The 24872-nt window shown below is 40.0% G+C and overlaps 3 protein-coding genes across 7 annotated transcripts; 2 read left to right on the forward strand and 1 right to left on the reverse strand.

The window, feature by feature from the left end:
- Positions 1-2797: 2797 nt before the first annotated feature.
- Positions 2798-9348, forward strand: map7a (microtubule-associated protein 7a). 3 transcript variants are annotated; one of them, XM_023420958.2, is made up of 15 exons: positions 2798-3287; positions 3899-4003; positions 4165-4239; positions 4350-4513; positions 4627-4726; positions 4900-5016; positions 5258-5421; positions 5555-5691; positions 5799-6037; positions 6130-6307; positions 6391-6559; positions 6733-6837; positions 7709-7759; positions 7907-8135; positions 8451-9348. In XM_023420958.2, the coding sequence occupies exons 1-15, from the start codon at positions 3161-3163 to the stop codon at positions 8459-8461; spliced, it is 1971 nt and encodes a 656-aa protein (XP_023276726.1). In that variant the 5' UTR covers positions 2798-3160; the 3' UTR covers positions 8462-9348. The 3 variants fall into 3 exon arrangements, with proteins under 3 accessions (XP_023276726.1, XP_023276727.1, XP_023276728.1); XM_023420959.2 differs by having other exon boundaries at positions 5282-5421; XM_023420960.2 differs by lacking the exon at positions 4900-5016 and having other exon boundaries at positions 2799-3287; positions 5282-5421.
- LOC111665863 (uncharacterized) lies at positions 9189-13588 on the reverse strand. Its single transcript, XM_023420963.2, has 13 exons — positions 13379-13588; positions 12959-13078; positions 12246-12365; positions 11961-12080; positions 11444-11563; positions 11124-11332; positions 10995-11040; positions 10784-10917; positions 10518-10649; positions 10271-10385; positions 10032-10166; positions 9794-9919; positions 9189-9635 (listed from the first exon to the last, which is right to left on the reverse strand). The coding sequence occupies exons 1-13, from the start codon at positions 13578-13580 to the stop codon at positions 9502-9504; spliced, it is 1713 nt and encodes a 570-aa protein (XP_023276731.2). The 5' UTR covers positions 13581-13588; the 3' UTR covers positions 9189-9501.
- Positions 13589-14341: 753 nt separating this feature from the next.
- Positions 14342-24451, forward strand: ahi1 (Abelson helper integration site 1). Of its 3 annotated transcripts, none has more exons than XM_023420955.2 (27): positions 14342-14418; positions 14835-14914; positions 15280-15412; positions 15694-16259; positions 16376-16464; positions 16571-16757; positions 17116-17308; positions 17392-17487; positions 17578-17763; positions 17953-18105; positions 18464-18596; positions 18826-18949; positions 19252-19481; positions 20026-20132; positions 20282-20400; positions 20608-20738; positions 20830-20970; positions 21086-21279; positions 21385-21430; positions 21514-21566; positions 21937-22054; positions 22380-22438; positions 22595-22660; positions 22750-22912; positions 22999-23084; positions 23615-23688; positions 23876-24451. In XM_023420955.2, exons 2-27 carry the CDS (start codon positions 14880-14882, stop codon positions 24054-24056), a joined length of 3663 nt encoding a protein of 1220 aa, XP_023276723.1. In that variant the 5' UTR covers positions 14342-14418; positions 14835-14879; the 3' UTR covers positions 24057-24451. The 3 variants fall into 3 exon arrangements, with proteins under 3 accessions (XP_023276723.1, XP_087034010.1, XP_087034011.1); XM_087177884.1 differs by having other exon boundaries at positions 23002-23084; XM_087177885.1 differs by having other exon boundaries at positions 14356-14418; positions 15294-15412.
- Positions 24452-24872: the final 421 nt, after the last annotated feature.

Here is a 24872-nt window from a genome sequence, read left to right on the forward strand (position 1 = left end):
CTTGGTGGTGTGAGTAGATTATTTTGGTTTATTTTTTTATTTAGTCAGGTTTTTCCTGCTTACGGAGTGTTTTGTGTTTTACCTGTTTTTCTTTTGATTAGAGTTTTTTTCTCCTCCTGGAGTGTTTTGTTTCTCAGATTTCAGAGTTTAGTGTCTAGTCTTTTTCATAGCAATTTGTTTGTCACTCTGTCTGAGGTCTCCGGTGATTTCAATAAAGCCAATTGTTCACTTATTCTCTGAGTCCTGCCTTGAGTCCCTGCCTGACAGTCTCAGTGTGCTCTGTCTCTTCATGTAATCAAAGACTGACTCCATGATGTTGAGATGAGGACTAAGCAGGGGCCATGTCGTAGGCTGCAGGACTCTTTGTTTTTTGTCTGAAGATAGTTCTATAGATAGATACTTTATTTATTCCCTAGGGGAAATTCATGACTTTGGTCATATGTTTGGGTTTGTTGTCCTGCTGCAGAATGAATTAGTAAACGATGAATTGCCTTAAACCTTTGCACAATAATGTATACTCTGCACACCACAAGCCTCCTCTAGTAGTTATGAACTTGGATCTACTCTGTCTCTCATTCTTGACGATCCTCAGGCAAGTTCTGAAGCATTCTGTCCTATTGTTCCACAGTATCTCATAATTATGAGCTACGGAAGTCATACTCGAGATAAATATTTCATTTTATTTATTTGTGAATGCAATTCGCTTCCATAGGATAAAGCTGCTCCAACTTGTGCACCATACTCACTGTTCACTTACTGTGCTACCTGTTGTTGCCATAGTAATGAATGGATGCGCCACCTGGTGGCCAAAGACTTGTAATTGCCGTTGGCTGCACTATGGGCCTCTTAAATACAACAGTGGCTGACAGGTAGTTATTTCGCCTGTTTTACTCAAACTGGAGTCGTATTTTTGTGCAGCGTGCACGAATAGATCCCGAACATCAAATCAACCTTTAGTTAGCTCCGGTGCTGCTAAAGTTATGCCACTATGCTAAAGCAACTTAGCAGCAACCGCCTCTCTACGTGTTAACTGTCACAAAATGTCAATTTAGTCTCATACCTGAGCAGAAACTGGCTACGCTTTTGCTGATAGTCTTGGAAAACGACTTCTTGTGAAGTACCTGGAGTAAAAGTTACATAAATATTATATACAGTTTACAACTGTTAACCTTACACAATTACATTAGCACATTAGCTCACGCACGCGCATCATGGAAAACAAACTTACTGTTACTTCAGTTACACAATGTTGTGTTTTTGTGGCTAAAGATAAGTGATATCACTGACCTCTTACGGCTTGTCCGAAGATTTTCAGCTGGATAGACTGAAGGTGAGGAACTTCATTTCCTTCGTAACATGAGCCTTTTGCAGGTATGATAAAAATTGTTTGATAAAAATTCATGTATGTCTTTTTTTTTTTTTTGTCACATTTCTCAACTTTCACACGTGTTTTCACCAGCAGATTTTCGAAGATTTTATTTTCTTTCATTATTAATTCGACTGAAAAGCATAACTCATTAAACTTACAAAACAGCATGTGGCAGATCAAGCAATTTTCTATGTCTAATCATTAAAAATGTGTATTTTTAGGCTGGCACAGAGTGAGAGTAAATTTGGCATAACAAAAACAAAACAAAATATCTACTTGTCCTGAATATAATATAATATATTTTAATAATTTTAAATTCCTAATCCAAGGATAGCTTGTTTGAATGTACCAGAATGAAAGGGGTATGTTGTTTAAAAAATTTAAATGTGAATTTATAATAATAATAATAAAATAAAAATTTCATTGCACACAACCAGGGAAGAAGCTGCTGACAAGGTGTTGGATGTGGATCCAGGAGAACCAGGAACTGGGGAACCAGCTTTTAGGGACACATGACCCAAATGGAGGCTGAATAAGCCTCGCAGACAAAGACACTCGGATGAGCTCAAGAACCACCAGGATGGTAAGAGATGAGCTTGCTCTGAAATAGTTAACACACTCTGGCCTTGTTCTGTGTATTTCCTTGCAGCAGTTTCTAGTAAATAACCTGCCTGTACTTGGATAACATGTAGTCTAATTAACATGTGTGATAATTTTCTGCCTGTCAACTAATCAATTCATCAGTGTCTGAAAGTTTCCAAATGATGCTGCTATTTTTGTTTCTAAACTTGTTAGATTGTTATCTTATGAATATAATTGGGCTTAGTTTAGTACATAAAATAAAACTTATGTTCATGACTAAACCTCAAGATTTTATAATGTTAAATTTACCATACTGGCCATATTGGCCATTTTAGTCAAAATAGGGCACTGGGACAAATGAATGTGATGTCAGATCAGTCAAAGTTAATAAGTGCATGTAGGAAGTAGAAGCAGATAATTATTGTTTTGAATGACCTCATTTTGGTAAGGCGTTTAGACATTTGGCCCAAGTAGATTTAGGTGAATGTAGCTGAAGTCATTAAGGGGCAAGGCTGACTTCACCTTGTCCTCTAGATAGAAAGACCTCCATCTAGTGGTCAGACCATTTCATTCAAAGGAAGAATTATGGGGGTGAGCTTTTACCTCAGCTTTTGAAAGCACCAATTACATCAGAGCAAGTTACTGTCCAGGCAATGCATGTCACTGAATATTACACCACCGTTGTCATGGTAATTATTCATGAGGACAGGCTTTCAGCTTTGCCTCCATTTTTTTTTTTTTTTTCTGTCTCCAGGAAACGCTGCATCCCTTCGGCCACTTCCATCTAGGAAGCAGGCAGTGTGGTGGGGGAGTTAAAGTGACACAGCTATATTATGTGAAAGTAAAGCGGAGCAGCTCACAGGGGTGAGATCTTTAAATGGGGAGTCGCCTTTTTATAGACGAGACTCATTGAGGATCAGATTCTCTCCAGACCTCCATAACCTTAAAGGAGACTGAAGTAAATTTCCTTTGTGGATAGCATTGCCTTAAATTATCTCCAGCCCACTGGACAAGGGAATAACTGGATGCTTCTTGTTTTTAACTCGCTTGGTTCTGAAGGCACAGATGGACAAGCAGCTGATGCAGGAGGCAGTCCCCTGCACAGCTCTCTAACAGTTAGAACCCGAAGGCATCTTGAAATAGAAATTCAAAAGGGGAGGAGGAGAAAGGAGGGGAGAAAGGAGGGGGGTTTTGAGTGTGAGCATTGGTATGCCAGGCTCAATACCTACGATGGCTGTGCAGAAGAAGCAGAGTGTCATCCCTCCATCGCAGGGACCACTTTCTTCACGTACAATCGACAGCCAAAGGAAGAGGAATGGATCTGGAAGAGCATCAGGTTAGTAGCAATTTGCTTTTTTTGCAAAGGGTTTTGAATCGTAGCTGATCTAAACAAGCCTTTCCTTGAGGCAAAGCCAGGATGACTATAGATCACAAACACAGGATCATCTGATCATACTGATGACGCATGAGCAGAATATACAGATTATATATTCCCTCTGTTAAATCAGTTTGTAATTGAGCATGGCTACCATAAACCTGAGAAAACTATGGGGCATCTGTGGACACAGATTACATAATATACATAGAATAATCAGCATCCTGACATTGTTAACCCTAAAGGAATACATTGACATTCATGTGATTTTTACCCCCCTTGTGCATTTAAACTGATTACTCTTCAGTCTTGTGTCTAGAACTTGACTTTTTTTGTTGCTGTTTATAATGGCTCTTTCATCTGTAGCTGACCCTAAGGCCATAACAACCACCGTTTGGGAAAGAGTCTTCATGATGATTGGTTTTTGTTTACACATAACAGCTGCTTCATATCATTTGTTGTACTAAAATATACATTTAGGGTTTGGATTCCAAAAAATATTGAGTGTCAGATAATGAAAAATATTTATTTTTTCACTGAATAACATGCATGATTTTTCTCCTCGCTTCCAGAGAATGGCTCTTGTATCAAACCAAATACGCAGGCCAAGAAAGCAGCCTGTCCTGTTCACAAGCCTGCCCAAATCTCCAACTCAGTTTCTCCAAGGGCCACTGCAGGTTTGACACAGCCGGGGTCACACTCACTCTTTAAATCAGCCAGATGCGATGTTATTAAGATACCAGATCATGTCTTAAAGCACAGAGTCCTTTTACAGACTGCCTTAATGTAATGTATGTCGTCAAACCAGTGACTGCAAGGTGTTATCTTGGCATTCTAGTGGCTAATGGACAAAATATTGACGAGAGGCTGAAAGCAGCACGAGAGAGACGAGAAGAGCAAGAGAAGTTACTTGGTATGTGAGCTCCTATGGTGGTACAATTCATACAGCTCTGTCCTCAATTTCTAAAAAAGATGAACATAAATCTATTTATACTGGTTCACTTTTTTTTTTTTTCTCCCCAGCCTCTCGGGAGCTGAGCAGGTTGGAGCGGGAGCAACGGGCCAGGCTCTACTATGAACAACAGCTGCAGGAGCGCAAGAAGAAACTCCTGGAGCAGCGGTACAAAGAGGAGACGAGGCGTGCCGCTGTGGAGGAGAAGCGCAAGCAGAGACTGAAGGAGGAGAAAGTGAGTTTGATGGTGGAAATAAGAAACTTTTTTTTATTTATCTTTATTTATTATTCATTTCACAGCCCTGAATTGAGTAACAACGACACTTCCGCTTGTTTTCCTGAATTAAGGAGCGGCATGAATCTGCTGTGCGCAAAACAATAGAGAAGAGCCAAAGGGCCCAACAGAATCTCAGTCAAAACTCAAGAGGAAGGAAAGCCACCAAGAATAGTAAGTAGAGATGACTATGCTTTCTTTTTTTTCTGCTGCTTTTAACATAATCTTTCTAAACTCATAACACCATACTTCACAGTATCTATACTGTATCTTAACACAACGATTCTTGGCGTGCCTTATCTTTTGTTTTTGCTGCACTTAAAACTTTATACTGATCAATATGGTAGCTCCACGTCGCTTACCACTGACACCATGGGAGAAGAACTTGGTCAGTCGCCTCCTTACCCCCACTTGCTCTTATCTGGCCAGGAGCAAGAGCGCTGGCTGTGAGTCAGGAGAAGAAGGTACTCCTCCCCTCCCCCCTGATAACAGAATGCACTCTTTTGCTTTAATATTATGGCAAAGCGATGCTACTGGTTCGTAGTGCAAGACACTACAACTGCAACTATACCCTCTGGTTACTAACACTGCTCATTTTCCTCTCTGTTGACGCACTGCTCCACACTTCCATCCTTTTCACTGTTCCCACACATCTGTCCATATTTCTCCAATTTCCCATAATTATGGCACGAAACACTGGCTCAGTTGTCCATGTTTGTCGCCGTGCAGTTTCATTCCACTCCATGAATACCACCAACACCACCACCACCACCACCACCCCTCTCAAACCCCAGCAGCACTCTGGTTTGGTCCAACAGAGGCCATATGCCTCCCCCAGTCCCAACAACAGAAGCATCAATCTGGCGCAGGTAAATATAAAGCTGTTCCTTTGGCTGCTAAATAATATATGATTTTATTATTTTTAGAATCACCCAGCTGCTAGTATTTTCAGTCTTTACTATGATTCTGATATCCTTTTTCTCTTCATTCTCTTTGCTTTAGATCAAAGCAACAAAACAGCAAGATGCCAATAAGAAAAAGTCAAACAGGGGCTCAAATATCAGATCACCTGGCGTCAAAACCAGCATGAAACCAGCCACAGTCACAAAAAGCAGAACACCCTCCCCCTCACCAGAACGGTAGGTAAAAATAAGTGTGCACCTGTACCCCCGCTACCACATTCACGACACGGTCATGATAATGTGAACAAAGCGGGACATCTGCTCTCTTCTGCTGGATTTTAAAGGAGTTCCCGCAGATCAATTAGCAGACATTCAACCCCGCTGCAGCTCGAGCTCCCGTCGGTCCCTGAGGAAGATGTTGCTGTTTGTAGTTCAGCCCTCGCTCCTGGTAACTCACGGCCTGTCAGGACATCAGCTGGAGGTCAGAAAGAGAAAATGAGGGCTGGAAATGCACCAGAGACTCCGTGCTTGAACCTGCCAGAGACACAAATGGAGGCTATAACCAGAACAACGAGAGATGAAAGTAAGCTACGGAAAAATGCTTGAAACAAAAAGTGAAGTATTTAAAGTGATTCAGATACACTGTATGTTGATGTTGACATTATTGCCCATCAGGTCCTTCCCAGATGCCTCCTCATCCAGCTCCAAAGCCTTCTGAAGTTGTGAGCAGGCCCTCGGCTGGTACTACAGACCGAGAGGAGGCCTCTCGTCTCCTGGCTGAAAAGAGGAGAGAGGCCCGACTACAACGGGAGAGAGAGGAGCAGGAGCGTCTGCAGAGAGAGGAGGCAGAAAGGTAAAAAACATGTCCACTTACAAGAAGGAAGCACTGCAGTAGCAGGCCACTGATACTGTTTGCAAAATTTATGACATGTCCAGGCGGAGTCGTGAAGAACTGGAGCGCAGGAGGGCAGAGGAGCGAGCGCGACAGCAGGCCGAGGCTCAGCATCTCATAGAGGAGAAGAGGAGACGGGAGGAGGAGGAGCAGAGACGAGCGGAGGAAGAGAGAGCTCAGGCCATGAGGGAAGCCGCCCTTCTGCAGAAACAGGTCAGTGCAAACATTTGTTCTGCCAAAACGGAGCAAGGTTAAATTGCACAGCTCTATTCTAATGGATGGCTTTTATTTTTTTCTTTTATTCTCAGTTATTTTTTATTGGAAGATACATTCTATGTTTTTGTGCTGATTCTCACAACATGTATCTGCTCTGTGTTTTTATTCAGAGAGAAGAGGAGCAAGCCAAAGAAATGGCGAAAGCCGAGCAGATCAAACAAGAGCGAGAAATCCTTGCACAAAAAGAAGATGCAGAGCGCCAAGCAAGAAAAAAGGTGATGAGATAAGAAGTCATTACTATATATTTTTGAAGTATGTACAACATAAGCAAGTATATACAACAAAAACATTTTTTTTCCAACCCCCAAAAAAACAAGTGAGCTATACGATAAGACAGACTAGATATGTAAGGTTATAAATAAATTAAACTACAGGTAGAGGGCAGAAAAAACAGCAACAACAATAAATAAATAGGTAAATAAATAAATTATAGATTCAATTTATTTGCTTAGAATTTCAGAGTCGAGTCTTTAATTAAATAAAGATCCTTTGCTAACTGAATCTGATGCACTGTTTAACTCGGTGTCCATTGCTGAAAGTGGGTCCTTCCACTCAAACAGGATTATTTTCCAAACAAGGAGAGAACAGAAAGCACAATTTAAATGAGCCACCCCAAAGAGTGCACACAGTGGGAATGGTTCCAAGGCTTTTTCACATATCTTTTAGAGTATCAAAGATGGATTTCCGAAACTTTTGTAGTTTTGGAAATTTCCAAAAATTTGTGACAGTAAAGCCGGCGCCTGTCCGCATCGTTCTCGTGGGATCCTCCTCTTGCACAGTCTCGCTTCAGACTGAGGCTGATTTACAAATTTGAGCTGAAATGCATGTTTAAGACATATTGAGGATGAATAGATTTATTCATTATTTTATTTTATTTTATTTTATATTTATTTATTATGTTAAAACACATGAGGGATTTATTTGTTTCTTCCTCCAAGTGATCAGATTACTATATCACACACACCTATATATATTATCTTTCATTATCAAAATCAATAATATCAAAAGTTGTGTTTTATTTAAGAGAGTGAATGTTCTCAGAAAGCCTTCTGTGACAGCGCTAATGAGAGCTGTGTTTTTTTCCAGCGACTTGAGGAGATCATGCGGAGAACCAGAAGGACAGATTCTCCAGATACGGTGAGATTTACTGTTCAGCTTTTAAAAAGTACATCGCCCCGGGGCTCATATGACGCACATCAGGCATCAACTAATAACTAACCAGCTCCACTTCTAAAAGCCACACAGCCTGTCCTCGACTAAATTAGTTAATCCTTTTCAACACAGAAGTCTGTACCAGCGAGGATCTTGCCAAAAGAAGCCCAACCAAAGGAAAACACAGAGCCTGTGCACAATGGCACTATAGAGGATGCTGTCAAGCTGCCAGTGGGAACTAAGTCCTCACAGCTGGGGCTGAAGAATGAGGAGGACATGGTGCCTGTTGTGGCCTTCAAAGAACGCAGGTCTCTCAGAACACTCACAGGCCTGGAGGAAATCCAGACCCACCAACGAGCAGGTGAGACACAGCAGCATGACTCGCCCTCAGGGTGGGAAATAGACATCAACAAACAGGCAGATTCTGACAACGATTAGCGCCAGCTAGTGAGATCATAGAAGTCAAGCATCTAGAAACTCACGGACATGCTTCATCATTAACTGTGTTTGCTCCTAGTTAAGCTGTAAATAGCCGTGACAGTGTCCACAGACCACACAATCAGTATCATTAATACATTTTGAAATGTAACACTGCATCACAGTTGTTGTGAGCTGCTCTGAAACATTTCACTTGATATCTTCTTTTTCTTATCTCCCTGTTGTGCATTTTCTTTAGAGGTCATCTGAACACCTTCAAAGTGGGCAAAGACTTTGATGGAGAGCTGTGATTTCTCTGCCAAAGATGGGAATTCCTGCAGTACAGCCAGTTTGCTGCCCATCCTCAGCACTTTGAACGAGCATGTAAAATCCCAGCCTCGCCTCACTGAGGTCGTCTGCATTTGGTCACTTCTCTGTGTGTAACCAGTGGCACATGTATTGGGCAAGTTAGATATTAATTTCTTCAGTACAACAGGTTTCTGAAGTAATAATGACTAGCCAAAAAAAAACTGTAGATGTAGACAGTGGTAATGATAGCTTGCTGGCAATTGCAGTTTATATCAGTTATGGACAGTGATGCCTCTGTGAAATACTAGGAATAGCCATCCAAACAGTCACATATGTTAGCCATATGCTTTTTGCTTATTCCTGATATTTCTTGCTACCTAAGCACTTTTTCCTTCCTCAGTTTTGTCACTGTGGAATTAAGACTGGCTCAAGTCGCTGTTTTGTGCAACACAAGAGTTTAGGGTGTTAGTGAAAGTTCATTTTCTATATCAATTCCTATCTTACCCTTTGATTTTGTGAAGTATAGCAATCACATATTTCAAAGCTGCTAAGGAACTTAGTTTTCCAAAGACTTTGCTTCAGTTTTGTGAGTGCTGTTTTAGAAAATACGATGCACAAAGCGTTTATTGCACTGCCAGTTGCTTTGTTTGATATTGCGCAATCACTTTACAAAGCAGACTTTGAGACGTAGAGGTTAAGTGAGTTTATTATAATAAAAGCGTATAAAAACAAATGTATCTGATCATCAATATTTGATCTTATAATTTAAGTATTGCTCACAACTATCACTTGTTAACCTGTTGAGAAGTTAAGATATGCCATATTTGATTAAAGTTGATACTATGCTGCGTCTCTGCCTTGTTTTTCAGGTGACATGTTGACTGTACTTAACATGAAAAAAGTAAAGAAGTAAAAACACATTAAAACACCAAAGGTGATTATAAAAAAGCTCTTTGTCCATACAGTTTATAGATGTAAACGCCTCATACAGTCAGAGAAAGTCAAGGGTCAACAGAGGATGGAGAAAGAGGCTGAATCATTTGCAGCAGACGTCTGGTTTCCTCTGTCTGCACATGCACCGTCCTGAGCTGGACCTCCAGCTCACTGTTCGCCAGCAGAGAGGAAAAGTCTCCATCTGCAGAGGAAGACAGCACAGAGCAGGCTATGAGCTCTAGGCATTACAATAGATGACTATTTAAGATTTGCTTTGGATAATCTGATCAAAATCAAGATAATCAAAATGGCTGTAGTACCTGCGGTTCCTACATAAATAAATGTACGACAAATACAAACCTTTCCTGAGGTTGAATATTGTGATTATGCCGAGCTGCTGGAATTTAACATCTTTCATTTTGAGAAAAACCAACAGGTACTCCGACATGGTCGTGTAGTGAGGTCTCAGCAACCTGATGACCTCCTCTAAGAGAACAGCGGCATGAAAACATGAAATTATTGCAAAAGAAACACAACAAAAACTGATTATTTGATGTTTTCTATCAGTAGGTAGTACTTTGCTTGCACATTATATTACCAGTCATTTCTAGTTTGCTCATGATGGCTGCACAGTTATATGACAACAGAGGATTCTGTATTTGTCCAGACAGCTTCACCAGTCCTGAAACTTGTTCTGCTGTTATTGCTGCTGACAGGATAGACCTAAGTGGATCTGAAATAGAAAGAAAGTGTTCATGAAAGAGATCATAATAATTATTAAGTTGAAAGTAAGCTATAATAAAAAGGGATCAATGTTTATCACCCCAGGTCACTCACCCCAGGTTATCAGATGATGTAAGCATGATGTCACATGCAGCAAGGTCTCATCTAACAGGGCGGGAGACACAAGGGCCCAGAGGAGGCCTGATAAACACAGATTTTCCATCACAGCCTAGATAACAAAGATGGGATTCAACATGACTTTATCAAGAGTTTATGCATCTCAGGCACTGTGCAAACACAATCCATGTCTTTTTACTACAGACATGTGACATGAAATCATGAGTTGTAGCCTTGCGTGTACCTGCTGACCCATGTGAGAGCTACACAGGTTAGTGATTATCACACAGCTGTGTGTGATTATAGCAGGGCTGGACCTGTGATGATGAAGCAGCTGACCGATTTCATCCAAAAGTCCTTCACTCACGAGGAATTCCTTGAAACAAACCAGAGAAATATCATCATTTGGAGGTCCTATATGTAGAAAGTGAGATTTCCATGTCTTTTTTGCTTTAGAAAGCAGGTCTTCATAATCAAATTATTATGATGCTGCTTTGTGGGAAAACCTACATTGTTTGGTGGGTGTGCAGACAGCACAGACAGGAGTGTTACAGCTGGCTTAGCCCACACTGCGGTAGATGTTTTCAGGAGCGCCTTCAGAGGCAACACACAGTCCAGCTCCATCAGCTGCTCCTGAATTAGAACTGCACATAAAATTGATAAACAGTATCTGCTGTACCTATACGATCTCAATCTCAGGTGTATTATTGCCTGTAATTACCATTCTTTGAGAGTGTTTGTAGGCATCTGCATGCTTGAGCTGAATTCTAAAAAGAGAAGAAAAAAGATTTTTTATCAAACATTGTTTCCCTAAAAATTCAGTTATCGCTCCAGTTAAGATCACAGTTACCTTTTGAACAGAGGAAGACATGAGAGTCAAAAGAGACTTCAACAAATAATGACCCCCAATGCTGAGCAGCTTCGGGTGATGCTCCTGGATGGCGGCGATGTTGCACAGAGCAGTGCAGCTGCAAAACTGAACCTCTGAATCTGAGGACTGCAGCAGAAGAACCAGGACGGGAATCGCTCCTGCTTGACACAAAATCCTCGTTGACCAATCTGGAAAAAAGAGGAGAAAGTTTAAGATTTCTGCAAAAGTAACACTGGAAAGAACTTGAACAACATGAAAAAATACATGAACAGTGACATTAAAAAGAAAACTATCCCAACCTGACTGTGTGAGATGTAACAAAGCCCAGGTTGCGCTCTGCTGCACCTGTGGGTCGTAGGATTTTGCTAAAGCCAGCAATGGTATGATTCCATCCACCATGAGAGCATCTCTGTTTGATTCTGTATAAAAAGAAAGAAAGATATCCACACATACGCTCAGGTGATTTATACAGAACTACACTACTGTTGCTATATGTTTTCTCTTTGCAGTGATTCCCACATTATATAATTAATTGGGTGAGCCAAGGTGGTTTTCCTCAGCTTAGATGCTGCAAATAGAAGTCACTATATGGAAACATGCAACTAATTTCCATCCCAGTAAGACCACAAAGAATAAGTCAAAGTCTACTGTAGCCCCATACACAGTAAGTAGCCAGGAAAATTCACATGCTGTACATTGTCTGTAGATCTCGATTTATGCTTCTCTCTCTCCTTTTTCACAATTTTTCACATAAATGCAAATTATTTACGCTGTAGTCAGTTATTCATTTTGAAAAGCTCTGCTGTCTGTACAGACCTGAGGAGGCCAGCAGGGCGACGCAGGCACAGGAGTGACACTGAGCAGTTGCATCACCAGACTGGAACAACTCCAGTATGGGCACCAGCATCCCCATTTCAATCACCAACTCTTTACACACTGAAATCAGATTTTATGGACAGTAATTATGACCATGTGAGCCACATAGACTTTGAGACACGGTGCTGATTTTACCTATTTATTAAGACTCGAATACAGAACAGAGGTTCAGGTTCATGAATTAAACGACTGTATTTTAAATACCTCATGACTCTCATCTCTTACCATTCTTCTTCACTAACAGATTGACCAAGGCGAGAGAGATAGTCTTCTGCACATCCAGGTCGGTTGATAAGAGTAAAGCCATGACCGGCTCCATGAAAGCATCTGGTAATGGAGATTTCACTGGACACACAAACACAGAGAGCAAAGTCAGTTCACCTTCATGCCTGTTCTTTTAGAATAGACAGTGATGATCCACAAGTTGAACACCATCTAAATTAGCTGTCAGTCTCACTAGCTAAAGCCAAATATTAGATATAACCCTATCCTAGAAGATATATGCCTCCTGTGGTCTGTTAATCTCAACCAACAGGAATCTATCAACCGCCTATAAGAAAAATGTTTGCCCATCCATTTGCAGCCTGCAGGACATCACCTGTACTGAGCTTATCACCACAATGATCTGACAAAGAAGAAAACTGAACTGTAAATTTTACAGTCCTCTATATGATCATGTTGTGGTATTTCAAAAATAAAATCATTGTATTTTTCCTTCATAATGACACTGAAACCCAAGCATGAGCGTTATCTGCCAACCCTGGAAAAAAAAAAATACAGTTGAAAATTTGCATGATACTGGTCGTACCCGTTAGAGAGCTTATCTTAGCAGCGAGTGATATGAGAAACCTGAGGTGCAAACAATGGTCTCATTTTATGTGCCACTGATCTGCAAGTCATCTCTATCATGCAGGCAACATAAAAATCTCTTTACTCACAGTGATGACTGAGATGTAAATAATACATGGCTGCAGTCATTTGGAGTTCAGTGTTTTCTGAGGCTGCAAGTCTGCTCAGTGTTTGCAGACCTTCCTGACTGAGCAGCTGGGTTTCATCATCTAAAGGAAGAGACAGATTATCAAAAAGGTGAAAATGTAGGAGATGATTTCATACACATACTTTCTTTTTTTCTATGTATGAAAAAACAGAACAGAGTTTGTTTTATGGAGGTAAAAAGACACTGTTGATGTAACCTTTATTTTGATAGTCTAAATTCGAATGGCAGATCTACATTATATCAATTGGGTAAACTTTTCTTACGTCAAAAAGACACGTTATGTGCATAAAGGTGTGTTTCCCCTCCACAACAGCTCTATCTACAAACAAACAAAGATAATGCATGTCCACAGAGTTCCTACCATACAGGAGGTGTAACGGGGGCAACTCTTGAGTCGTCCTCCTCAGGAAACTGCTCTCAGGTGGAATCCTAAAGCAGGTGCACAGAGAAAGCTCTCTGAAAACGTCCCTTATTTTCAGTTTAAACTCTCTGCAGGCTTTACTTAAACGAGCAGCGAATTCTTTGAGAAGTCGCGAGCAATTCTGACAAAGGCCAGAAGCCATGACTGCATCTTGAATGGCAAGGTTAGGCACCTGCCTGTCCCACAAAACACCTGCACATGGAAACGCCCACTGGGACATCACATGACTGTAATGTAAATTACACTTCTATTTGTTACAGCACATTACATCGTTCAGACACTTTACACGAGTCTCATTAAAAAAGCAAAAGTTTTCTAAATCATGTCTGCATAAAGTGTTAACCATGTTAGAAAGTAGTAGGTGGTTAAAATGGACTTGAGTCTCATTTTTAATTATTTGTGGTGCATGCATCGTGCATGAAATATAATTCTTCAGTTGTTCATGTTGTATAATGAAAAATGCCAGCTTAGGGGATATTGCCTAATTTCATTGTCCTACTTGTGTTAAGTGCAAATATATGTTGACGTTTATGAGTACGTTCTTGTTCAATGAAAATTGAATAAGGAAGTCGAGAGCCGGAAACAGAGAAAGCTCCTCTTCAAAATAAAGGTTGCGTTTTGCTGGCTTCAGCGGTCAATTAAAGGAGAGCTAAGCTTTTCAAATTGCACTTATACATATAAATAAATAAATTATGAGATAACGTCTCGTTAGATTAAGTCAAAGGCTACGTAGGGTAAGTAGGATTTTCATTATACTTCTTTTTATTTCCATGGTTACGACTGTGGGGTTGTCCTGCGCTGCGTTTGTTACGTAATGACGATTCTTCTGGCCTCAACTTCATTGGTGAATTAGTTGTTTGTGTCTGTACGTCACGAACACGGTGGTGACGCTCCACCCTGGCGTTCACCCTTGCCGTGGTTGACTTGGAAACCGTCGCAGCGTTGTTGGTGAAGTTGGAGGACAGCACAATCACTGCAGGGTAGATACATGCAGTTACTCCTAACTAACTCCTATCTCGCTTTTTAAATGCGTTTGTGTGGAGTTTGGCTTATTTTAGGGCTCAGACTGTTTGTTGAAGAATCTAAATCTCGCTTTACAAAACATAACAAGATAACAATGCCGCTTAGCTAACGTTAGCATATAGCAAGCTAGCTATAGTAGCTAATGTTACCTAGCGGTCTCACAAAGGTTGCTTTTCCTGACATTTTTGCCTAAACATGGGCAGACACCACAGAAAACACGATGCGGTTTTGTTCCAATGTTTTCATCCAAATTAAACTTGCGTGAAACAGTTAACCCAGCCGAACTAAGCTAATTATGTGGACGCGTTACAAACCATTGTAGGATCATCCAGCAGAGATTTTGTTGTGCAACGTTGACGTTTTTTATTTTTAGGATGAAAGCCTTCCTCCCCGGATTAGTCTCCCTTTTGCACTCAGAATGAGAGACATTACAGTGCCTGAGGATGCCAGTAGGTGAGTTTAAGTATTTCCCTTCACACAGCAGTGCTAAAAATATATGTATACTTACTTAGGTAAAACTTGTAATGCCGCAGTGTTATAATGCTCTACTACAAGTGAAAGTATTATCATATTTTACTTTTTCATTAGGTTTTGTATGGATGTAAATAAATGACATGAAGTAAAAAGCACAATATTTCAATTTGGAATGTGGTGGAGCAGAAGTAAAATGGCAATACTTCAGAAAAAGCACAACTACCTCAAAACAGTACTCAGAGAGTACAGTAAATGTGCCCTTCACCAGTCCAACACACACTGCTTTTCCATGTAGTGATCTCAACATAGCCAGGCCAAGCCCACTTTTATTATTAATGATAAAGTAACCTTTTTACAGGTGAGAGAGAAGACCGGGCAAAGACCCGGGAAAGATTCAATGAAGTGTTCAAGAAATATACTGAAACAGAGAAGAAAAAGTTGAAGAAGAAAAACACTGAAACTCAGGAGACCATTGCGGTATGTGTTCTAATATGTTCAATTCTACTTTAAATGGTGGAAAACATAACACCAGATTTCCAAGATCTGATAATTCAGTGTTGAAATGCTTAGAAGAAATTAACAGCAATTGCAGGACATGTCTTAAAACCAGCTAGATTCAATACATATTATGATCACCTCCTTCCTCTAAATATACTAAGGGTGATGCAGACCAATTTGAATGACTGAAATTTCATTAAAGGGGAAGAGAACAACATATATACTGACATTTCTCTGCTCTGCGATTTCCCTCTGTCTAGCTTCAGAATCTAAAAAAGAATCTGAACCTCGAGAAGAACACAGAAGATGCTGAGACCATCCTCCAGAACACCTATCATCCTGAACAGGGCAGTCCTCGCTACACTAAGAACAAAAGGAGAGAGAAGGAAATAGCAGAAAAGGTTAATATCAACAACAGTAGAAACCAAGAGGAGATTCAAACATCAAAAGCCCAGAGGAAGAGTAAGAGGGAGCTTCCCTCCCTCCCCGTACCTGAGGACACCATAAGTTACATCCAGAAGGATGAAGATGCTGCCAAGTCTGAGATTGCTTTTGAGCCAGGTGATACTGGCGATGGAAAGGAACCAAAGCGTAAAATTAAGAAGGGGAAAAGCAAAGGCGATGAGAGCCAAGTAGAGGATGCAGAGGACAAGCTTCTGCATGAATACCAGCAGCAGATTGCACAGAAGGAAGAGAGGACTCCAAAGAAGACAAGAGTCAAGTCAGAAGAAGAGAGTGTTGTCTCCCAAAATGTTACGCTGAATAATGATGTTGGAAAGAAGAAAAAGAAGAAGCTAAAATCTGTAGTTACAGATTCAGATTATGGGTGCGTGAACCTTTAATATTTTATATGTAGATTTGTTTTTACATTTAGAAGTATGGCTACAGAGTACAGTGTTTAGTAGATATTGAAGTATGATTTAAATTTTTTTGCACCACTAGGGATCAAGATGAAGGTGCAGAACAGGATGCTGACGTGGAAAACGAAACAGAATCCAAGGGAAAGAAGAAAAAGAAGAAGAAAAAGCATGGTAACTGGATGTTAATTGTCAGAAAATCATTTACAAAGTTCCATCACTATATCAGTACAATATATGATATTGATGAATTTCATGTTTTTTATTTTCCTATTTTCAGTTGTCAAAGACGAGAGTGAAACTGAGGCAGAAGTATCATCGAAACCAACATTTGATGACAGCCTTGTGCTGGGAGTGTACGTTCACAGAACAGACCGCCTTAAAACAGACCTACTGATCTCACACCCAATGGTGAAGATCCATGTTATTGATGAAATCACTGGACAGTATGTGAAGAAAGAAGACTGGTGAGAATGGACACTCTCAGATCTCATGCATTTCATTTTAATGTAAAATTGTGTTTTCGCATTTGTATTTGCATGATCCCAGTTGTGGCTCTTGCCCATTACATTCATTCTTTGGATATGTAATCAGAACTTGAAACATTAGTACCAGTTGTGTTCTAGTAAAATCTAGATATGCAGTAAAGTTATTTTAAAGTCTCATTTCAATGTGAGCTTTGGGTTGATATAAGGTGTTTGAAATAACATACAATATACACTAATTATATAAAGTAATATTAAAGTTAACACTGTAAATGTATGGCTTCAGTTTTTTTTTTGTTTGCTCATAATGCATAAATATGTCTTTGTCTTATTTTCATAGCCATCGGCCAGTGTCCTCATTTTATGAACAAGAGAACGTTGACCACATTCTCCCCATCATGACTCAACCGTATGACTTCAAGAAGAACAAATCAATCATCCCTGAGTGGCAAGAGCAGATCATCTTCAATGAACGCTTTGGTTACTTTGTTGAACAAAATGATGAAAGCCCCAGAGTCATTCTTTTCTTTGAAGTAAGAGACATTCCATTTTGAAATATTTGGCTAATTTCAATGTAGCTGTCAATAATTGCTTTTCATTTAAATGTTTTGTAAAGATCCTGGACTTCATAACCATGGAAGAAGCTAGGGCCAACTCTGATGCTGACAAGCACGAACGAGGATTCAGAAAGATTGCATGGGCGTTCCTCAAGGTACTGTATTTGGCCTCAGCACAAAAAATACCATTGTGGCTTAATTGTAATTGTTTATTTTCAACCTTATTTTATATACCCCCCGTTTAGCTTGTTGGCACAAATGGTGTGCTGAACATCGACAGTAAACTTCGTCTCCAGCTCTTCTGTCCTCCACCTCGGTCAAAGAGACAAGCTAAAAAAATAGAGGTGGCTGAGTGGTGGAGGAAGTACCCGCGAAACAAATATACATCCACGCTTTATGTTACAGTGAAGGGCATTAAACTCCCTGAGCATGTAAGTTAGTTTCTATTTTGTAGCTACTATTGACTATTTCTTTGTTTATCTTGTTTCACATTTCTACTACATATGTTTGACATGTTATTTAATAATTATACTGTAGATGCTGTTGTTTCAGATATTCTGATGTAAAGCCTCCAGTGGATTCAGTACAATGTTGTAGCTGAGATGGATTTTGTTCTGCAGGTGGACCCTAGTATCCGGTCCATGATGGCACTGCAGGAGGAGAGAGGCAGTACCTCCTACAGTGAACTGCAGAACGAGGTCACCAAGAGAAGCCTGACACAGCCTCTAGACAGCAAGCCGCCAGCCTTGAGATGGAGCAGGCTGCCTGGTCAGGTGGGTAGAGTTAACTGACCTCAAAAGAATATCTTTACTGATGCATTATTTGCATTACAACAGTCTCAGGCCAGCATAGCTATAGAGGATAGTAAACCACTCTGATCAAGAATTACAAATCATTCTTGAAGACTATTTTAACCTGTATTCATCACAAGATACATAAGGTAAGGGTCATTACAGCAGCAGACTGGATAGTATTAGGTAAATTGGTTGTCTACCTCCCTTTGTCAGACTCCATCTATTGTATCTGGCACTTAGGTAGACTCAAACAACCTCAGACATATTTGCTCATGCTGTCTGACTCTGCTCAAACATGGTTGAGTGCACAAGCCTTATAGAAGATTTTCTGTTAAAGGTCTGTCGGATTCCTAACAAGCCCATGCTGGCATTTCGTGGCGGTCAGATGGGCTGTTTCACAGTGCTCTTCTCTCATGCTGGGACAATACTGGCTGCTGCATGTGCTGACAGAGATTCTTTCCCTGTTGTAGGTAAGCAACACTTTGTCTGTGTATAACACCCCAGCTCCCCCCTGCTGATGCTCCTGTTGACTCCTAAGCGTAAAATTACCAGCTAATTAACTTGTTGTTTAGAAACAGTAGTCATGAACAGCACTGGGGGTGACTTCAGAAGTGAGCAGCTTCCAAGCATACACAAAAAAGTGAAAAATATACTGTGTAAAAAAACAAGAAAAACTAACCTGGTCACTTCCTGTTTCAGTGTATGAGATTCCCTCTGGCAAGGTTTTGGCTGCCTTCAGTGGTCATCTTAAAATAGTCTATGATCTTTGCTGGTCCAGAGACGACCGGAGACTTTTGTCTGCCTCTTCTGATGGAACTGTTAGGTAAGTTCCTGTTCATCAAATAAAATAATTAATAGTGCTGATAAGGAGTGAATGAAACAGTGGTGTATGCAGTATTACTGCTGGTGATCAAATTGTTATTTTATGTAGTACCTCTAGGGGGAGTAAGTGTTCTACTCATGTGTTGTACACTGTACTCTGTTACACCAGTGACACAGCATGTTTTGGGCTGTAGTCTTAGCCAGTGGGGTCTGATTCAAGACTTTCTTTTAAATATCACATTTTTTTGGATAAAATGTTATTTCTGACATTCAGTTTTCCTTCACCTTGCTCTTTTCCTTCAGAGAGTGGAATGTGGAGAGGCTTCTGGGAACAGCTCAGAAGGTGCTGCCTCATCCATCCTTTGTCTACTGTGCTCAGTACCACCCCACAACCCAGAGCCTGGTGGTGACTGGGGGCTACGACAGTCTGGTGCGGGTGTGGAGGCTTGATGTCAGTGATGTGAATGGCCAGCTGCTGCAGGAGTTTGAGGGTCACAACAGTTTCATCAACACAGTTTGCTTTGACTCTGAAGGTATGGAGTTCACAATGTTCTGTTTGACTGTATAAGCCCTGCTCGTCCGTCAGCCACTCACCTTGTACAAGATACTGTACGAATAAATGCACCCTCCTGCAAAATGTTGGCACTCTCAAAATTGTTGGTTAATGTGATTGCTTTTTTGATGAATGGTACATAAACTCCCTTGCTGACAATATGAAAATATTATTATAGACTGGGTCAGCTACATGTAAGGCATATTGAATGATTTAAAGTTTGTAACTTGGCTAGTTTTATATAGTATTCCACATTTAATATTTAGCTGAGAATTGCCATCATTCTAGCCTTGATGCATGAAACCTCTATTTTGCTTGCCTTAGCTTTTGAACCCTGTCATCAGTTTGATTTAAATACACAAATCACCATAATAAACCAAAGTCCTTTTGAAAAAATTGACTGAAATCAATTACCATCTGTTGTAAAGCAGATCTTGTGCTCTGTACTGAATGTGAGACCTGGCTTGCTTTGTAATCCACCTTCATATTTCTGATGTTCCTTTTGCTTTATGTGTTGTAATAAGGGAGGAGAATGTTCTCTGCAGACAACACAGGCCTCATCATTGTGTGGAAAACTTCAGTAAATGACAGTAGGCTGCAACAGTCATGTAATCGCTGGTGTATAGAGAAGGTACAGGAATTGAGGATTTATATTTTTTTGATGTACAGCACATAAACATATATACTATACTTAAGATTTTTCAAATGGTTGTCTAATTAAATATTTACAGAGACTCAAAAATATTCTGTTGTAACTTGAAATGTGTTTTCTCTTGGCAGAAAATTGATGAGAGTGACCTCAGTGGTATCCCCATTAACATGCTGCAGCTCCATCCAAACGGGCGGTGCCTGCTCATCCATGCCAAAGACAGTGTCCTGAGGATGATGGACTTGAGAATGTAAATAGGACAAAACTTAAAAACAAACACCTGAAATTACAGGAAATAGCCGTATGATAAAAAAGAAAAAGAAAAATATTATAAATAGACAAGAGAGGAATTCATCATACAAAATATTAGATGATATGTGAATAGATCATCATTTACCATGTATTATGGTAGGCTTTGTGTTTGAAATTTCTTAACCATATATATGCTTTCTTCCAGTCTGGCTGTAAAGAAGTACACTGGAGCCACAAACTACAGGGAGAGGATTTATAGCACTTTCACACCATGTGGGAACTTCATCTTCTCTGGTAGTGAGGATGGGATGGCGTATGTCTGGAATACAGACACAGGTAAGGATCATGTTTTTTCCTGTATTAAGGAAGCCAGTCGCTTCAGTATTCTATGTAGTGGTTTAAACTGTTTGTTGTTTTGCCTGCCCAGGTGACCAGGTTGCTGCATACTCTGAGCTTTGTTACCCCACTGCCCTCCACGGTGTGTCGTTCCACCCTCACGAGAACATGGTAGCTTTCTGTGCCTTCGGTCAGAGCCAGCCTGTCCATGTGTACCTGTACGACCGCAAAGGTTTGTGACAACACCTTACAAATACGACTTTTTTCTGTGGATCCAGCCCCTGAATATCTTATGACCAGTCACTGAAATACACTGAGCCACAACTCTGTCTTTCTGTTCCATACAGTGTCTCAGTTGGAAGTGCACAGTATAAAAACAATGAGCAGATCCACCTCTGCAGACACCAAAACTGTCAGAAACACACCCGACCCCGCAGTGTTACAGGACAGATCTGCTGTTTCAGCCATGGATCAGTTCGCCCAAACAACAAGACTCGCACTGAAAATGCAGTGTGTTAAGGAACAACTGGATTCAGTACTTGTAAATACTCAAACTCTATTACTTTGAACTATACTTTGAAACAAGTAGACTGTAAATGTTTGAATTTTGAGCATGCAAACACTCACCCTTTCAAAACATGTCTAGGAACCACACCAAAGGTCTTTGACTCCTCGATACATGTATGAGCAAGGTACTGTATGATTAACATTTTACATTACATCTAGATTAATCTGTGTCTTTGCAACAGTGACATCTCATGTTTGTGCTTTGCAGACAAAATGGGCCTTACACACACAGGGAGGAGCTTGACATCAGATGCTGGCGCAGTGAGTATTTTAGTCCATAAACACACCTTTGTTTACTTGGTCTCTATTGAGGTCATAGATGGTGATGTAACCTATCAGGTATTCAGGAAGAAAACACCACAAAAAAACTTTAAAGTGCAACAGAGAGTATCTTTTTAATAATAAACTCAAATCTTGGCGATCACTGAATTACATTTCTACTAATCCTATTGTTATTCAGGTTGTTATTTATTACATATAGTATTTATTGGAAGCGTTGACATTGTCGCTTTCAAAATGACCTCTTAACAGATGACCAGGAAAATTGCATCAAGAGGCCTAATCATACTGGCTGCTGTTTTGAAATTAAATAAATTTCTATGCAACTCAAGTCCAGCTCTTTTCTTTTCAGACGGGATTAAATGCCACATTACCACCTCCATCTCTCCTGTCGCCGCACTCCAAGCTGCAGTTCTCTGGTTCTCTGGCAGAGCAGCTTATCCCCCAGGCAGCACTGAGCACCCAAAGTCGTGAGTGGCTTGTTCAGTTAATCACACAGTGATTTGTCTTTAACCAATGAATGGCTTTAGCACAGCTCTCTGACACGTGAGGTCAAATATTTTCCAAAGATTACAGCTGAACAGAATATAGCATGGAGTGAACAAGACCAAGTGCTTCCAGCATTGTTGTTTAGAGTCTCCTGAAGCATGTACACCATACACAGAGAAAGAGATGGACCTCTTGTAATGTTGACATGTATCCGTAAGTGATCTCTGTAAACACAAGTCACTGGATTGTGCTGAAATATTTATGCTTGCTCTTTGTTCATGTTGTTTTTTTTTCTTGTAATTGCAGGCAGGTTCAGTCCTGTTGGTCAGCGTCTAAAAGAAGCTTCATCTTTCAGGCTGCAGGCGGTAAGGTGTAATTCTATATTCAATACTTATTGTGATGACTTCTTTTCTCTTTTCTGCATGAACTGAATTTTAACGAGATAATAGTCAGTTCCTACTGAAGTCTGCCAAAACTGCTTCAGATTTAAATAATGTTCTTTTTTTTTTTTTCTCCATCAGACCCACCCCGACCACATTTCTTCAGGCGTACATGTGGAAACAGACTCTGCCACTGTTCAACAAGTGGTAAGCATCCACTGTAGCTGTGAGCTCAGTTACATGCAGCCTTTTGGCCTCTCCTGTTCAACCCCTCCACCACTGTGTTCCCCATCCAGGTTGTCTCGCTTTACGACTACAGAGCTAATCGGTCTGATGAACTGACATTACACCGTGGTGATGTCATCCAAGTGCTCTACAAAGACAATGACAACTGGTGGTTTGGGCGTCTGGCCAATGGGCAGCAGGGATATTTTCTTGCTTCTTATGTAGCAGATCAGAGTAAGTTGATTTTATTTTCTTGTAGATATGGACTTTTTGGATTATGAAAATCAACCGTCGACATCTGAGTTATTTCATTGTTATAGGAGATTACAGCGAAGAGGTTACTCCGCCTGTAGAAGCACAAACAGCCGTGTCTGAGGGGACTGTTGAGAGGTCAACACCAACCAGGGTATGTAGATAGAATAAAACAGTCGTGTCTGTCCAGGGTTCTTTTGTCATCACCACCTTTTCATGGATTAGACGGTGAAACAGGTTGTGGATGTAAGGGGGAGGGGCCGGGGTATACATTTCTTGAACATCAGAAACAGGTCATAAAGCTACACTTCACTCCAATCTCTCTTTCGAGAGATTCCTAGATTTAGAGGAACTGTAGCTGTGGCCAACTTGAATTCATGTCAGCCACAGTGGAAAAAATATACACAGCATTTTGCCACAGCAATTCAACCACAAATGGTCTTCCTCAGGTTACCGTTTATGTGTAAGCATGTGTCGCCTCATGTCTCTTGAGGAAGATAATTTGTGGTTGAAATGTTGTCAGGTCCATGTAGAATAAAACACTAGGGAACAAGGTGGAAGTGTGTGTGTATTTTTTTCTTTTGGTGCATTGTATTTTTACCCCTGGATGTGAGTGTGTGGTGTTTTATTATTGTTTACTGTCTCTCTCCTGGTCATTTTATATTTTCTTCTACCTTTTTCAAGGTATCTGCTGCAATCAGTTCTTCTGGGGAACTTAAGTTTATTTCTGACACTGAACCTGAGTTGACTGATGACAAGTAAGTGGCTCACTTTACTTAAATGTTCTTGACTTATATTCACAGGGGCATGGGTGCTAAACACCGCATGAGGCTCCAAGTGTTGGTCTTCTTAAAGAAAGGGAAGGCAGCACAGGTTTATGACTGACATGTTATATCATGATTTATAAATAATACATGTTGATTGCCAACTATGGTTTGTCCACAGAGCTAGAAGGAAAAAGAAGTTGAAAAAGCCAGGAGCCCCTTCACTGTCCTCTCAGGCCACATTTTCAGATGCAGATGCTTCTGGCTCGACCAGCAGCAGGAGGAGAGGCAGGTCAACAGAGAGACCTCTCCCAAAGAGGCCGACAGGCCGGACTAACGGTGCCTTCGAGCCTGATACATAAACCCATAGACATGATTGTTTGAACTCGAGTGCTTTCATCTTTATTGTTTTTCATAGAAAACACATTTTTGTAATGAAAACTAATGATGCAGTGTGTTGTATTTTTAATGTTTCAATATTTTTTTACCATTAACAGTCAGTATGTTTATATTATGTATTGTACTTACATACACGTCAAAAATTGAACAATTCTGAGAATTCTTTTGGTAAATTTTACATTTAAAAATTATTTATCTATATAAACTAATTGACTATTGTGTCAATAATTTCTTTCTTTTTACTGACAATATAGGAAATAAAATTTCTGTAATATTGTAGTTCTGTTTTCTTAGCCTGTAAGAGATTTACAGTTAACATATGCTATTTCCTCACAACTATAAAAACACAGATTATTGATTCCAATAGTTTTGTTTCTCTTTCTATATAAATCATATGTAAAGTCACACCTTTCATGACACGCACATACACACACTCGTGTGTGTGTGTGTGTATATATATATATATATATATACATACATACATACTGTATATAAGTGTGTGTGTATATGTGTGAGTGTGTGTACATATATATATATATATATATATATATATACACATACATACATACTGTATATATATATATACATATATATAAATATTTAAAATTAGTTTCAAGAATTACCTGAGCCTTTAAATTTGCATTACTTATAAATTAACATTAATGTATGGAGTTCATTAGCATTGGTTTTATATTTAACTTGATCGTTAGAACTATGACTTGTATAATGCATCACTTCAAAGATAAAGATCTAAACATGGTTATTTTCCTTTGTATTAC

This window comes from Seriola lalandi, unplaced genomic scaffold (assembly GCF_002814215.2).
Source record: "Seriola lalandi dorsalis isolate HSWRI2012SDOR001 ecotype SW California unplaced genomic scaffold, Sedor1 jcf7180002054660, whole genome shotgun sequence".
NCBI lineage: Eukaryota > Metazoa > Chordata > Actinopteri > Carangiformes > Carangidae > Seriola > Seriola lalandi.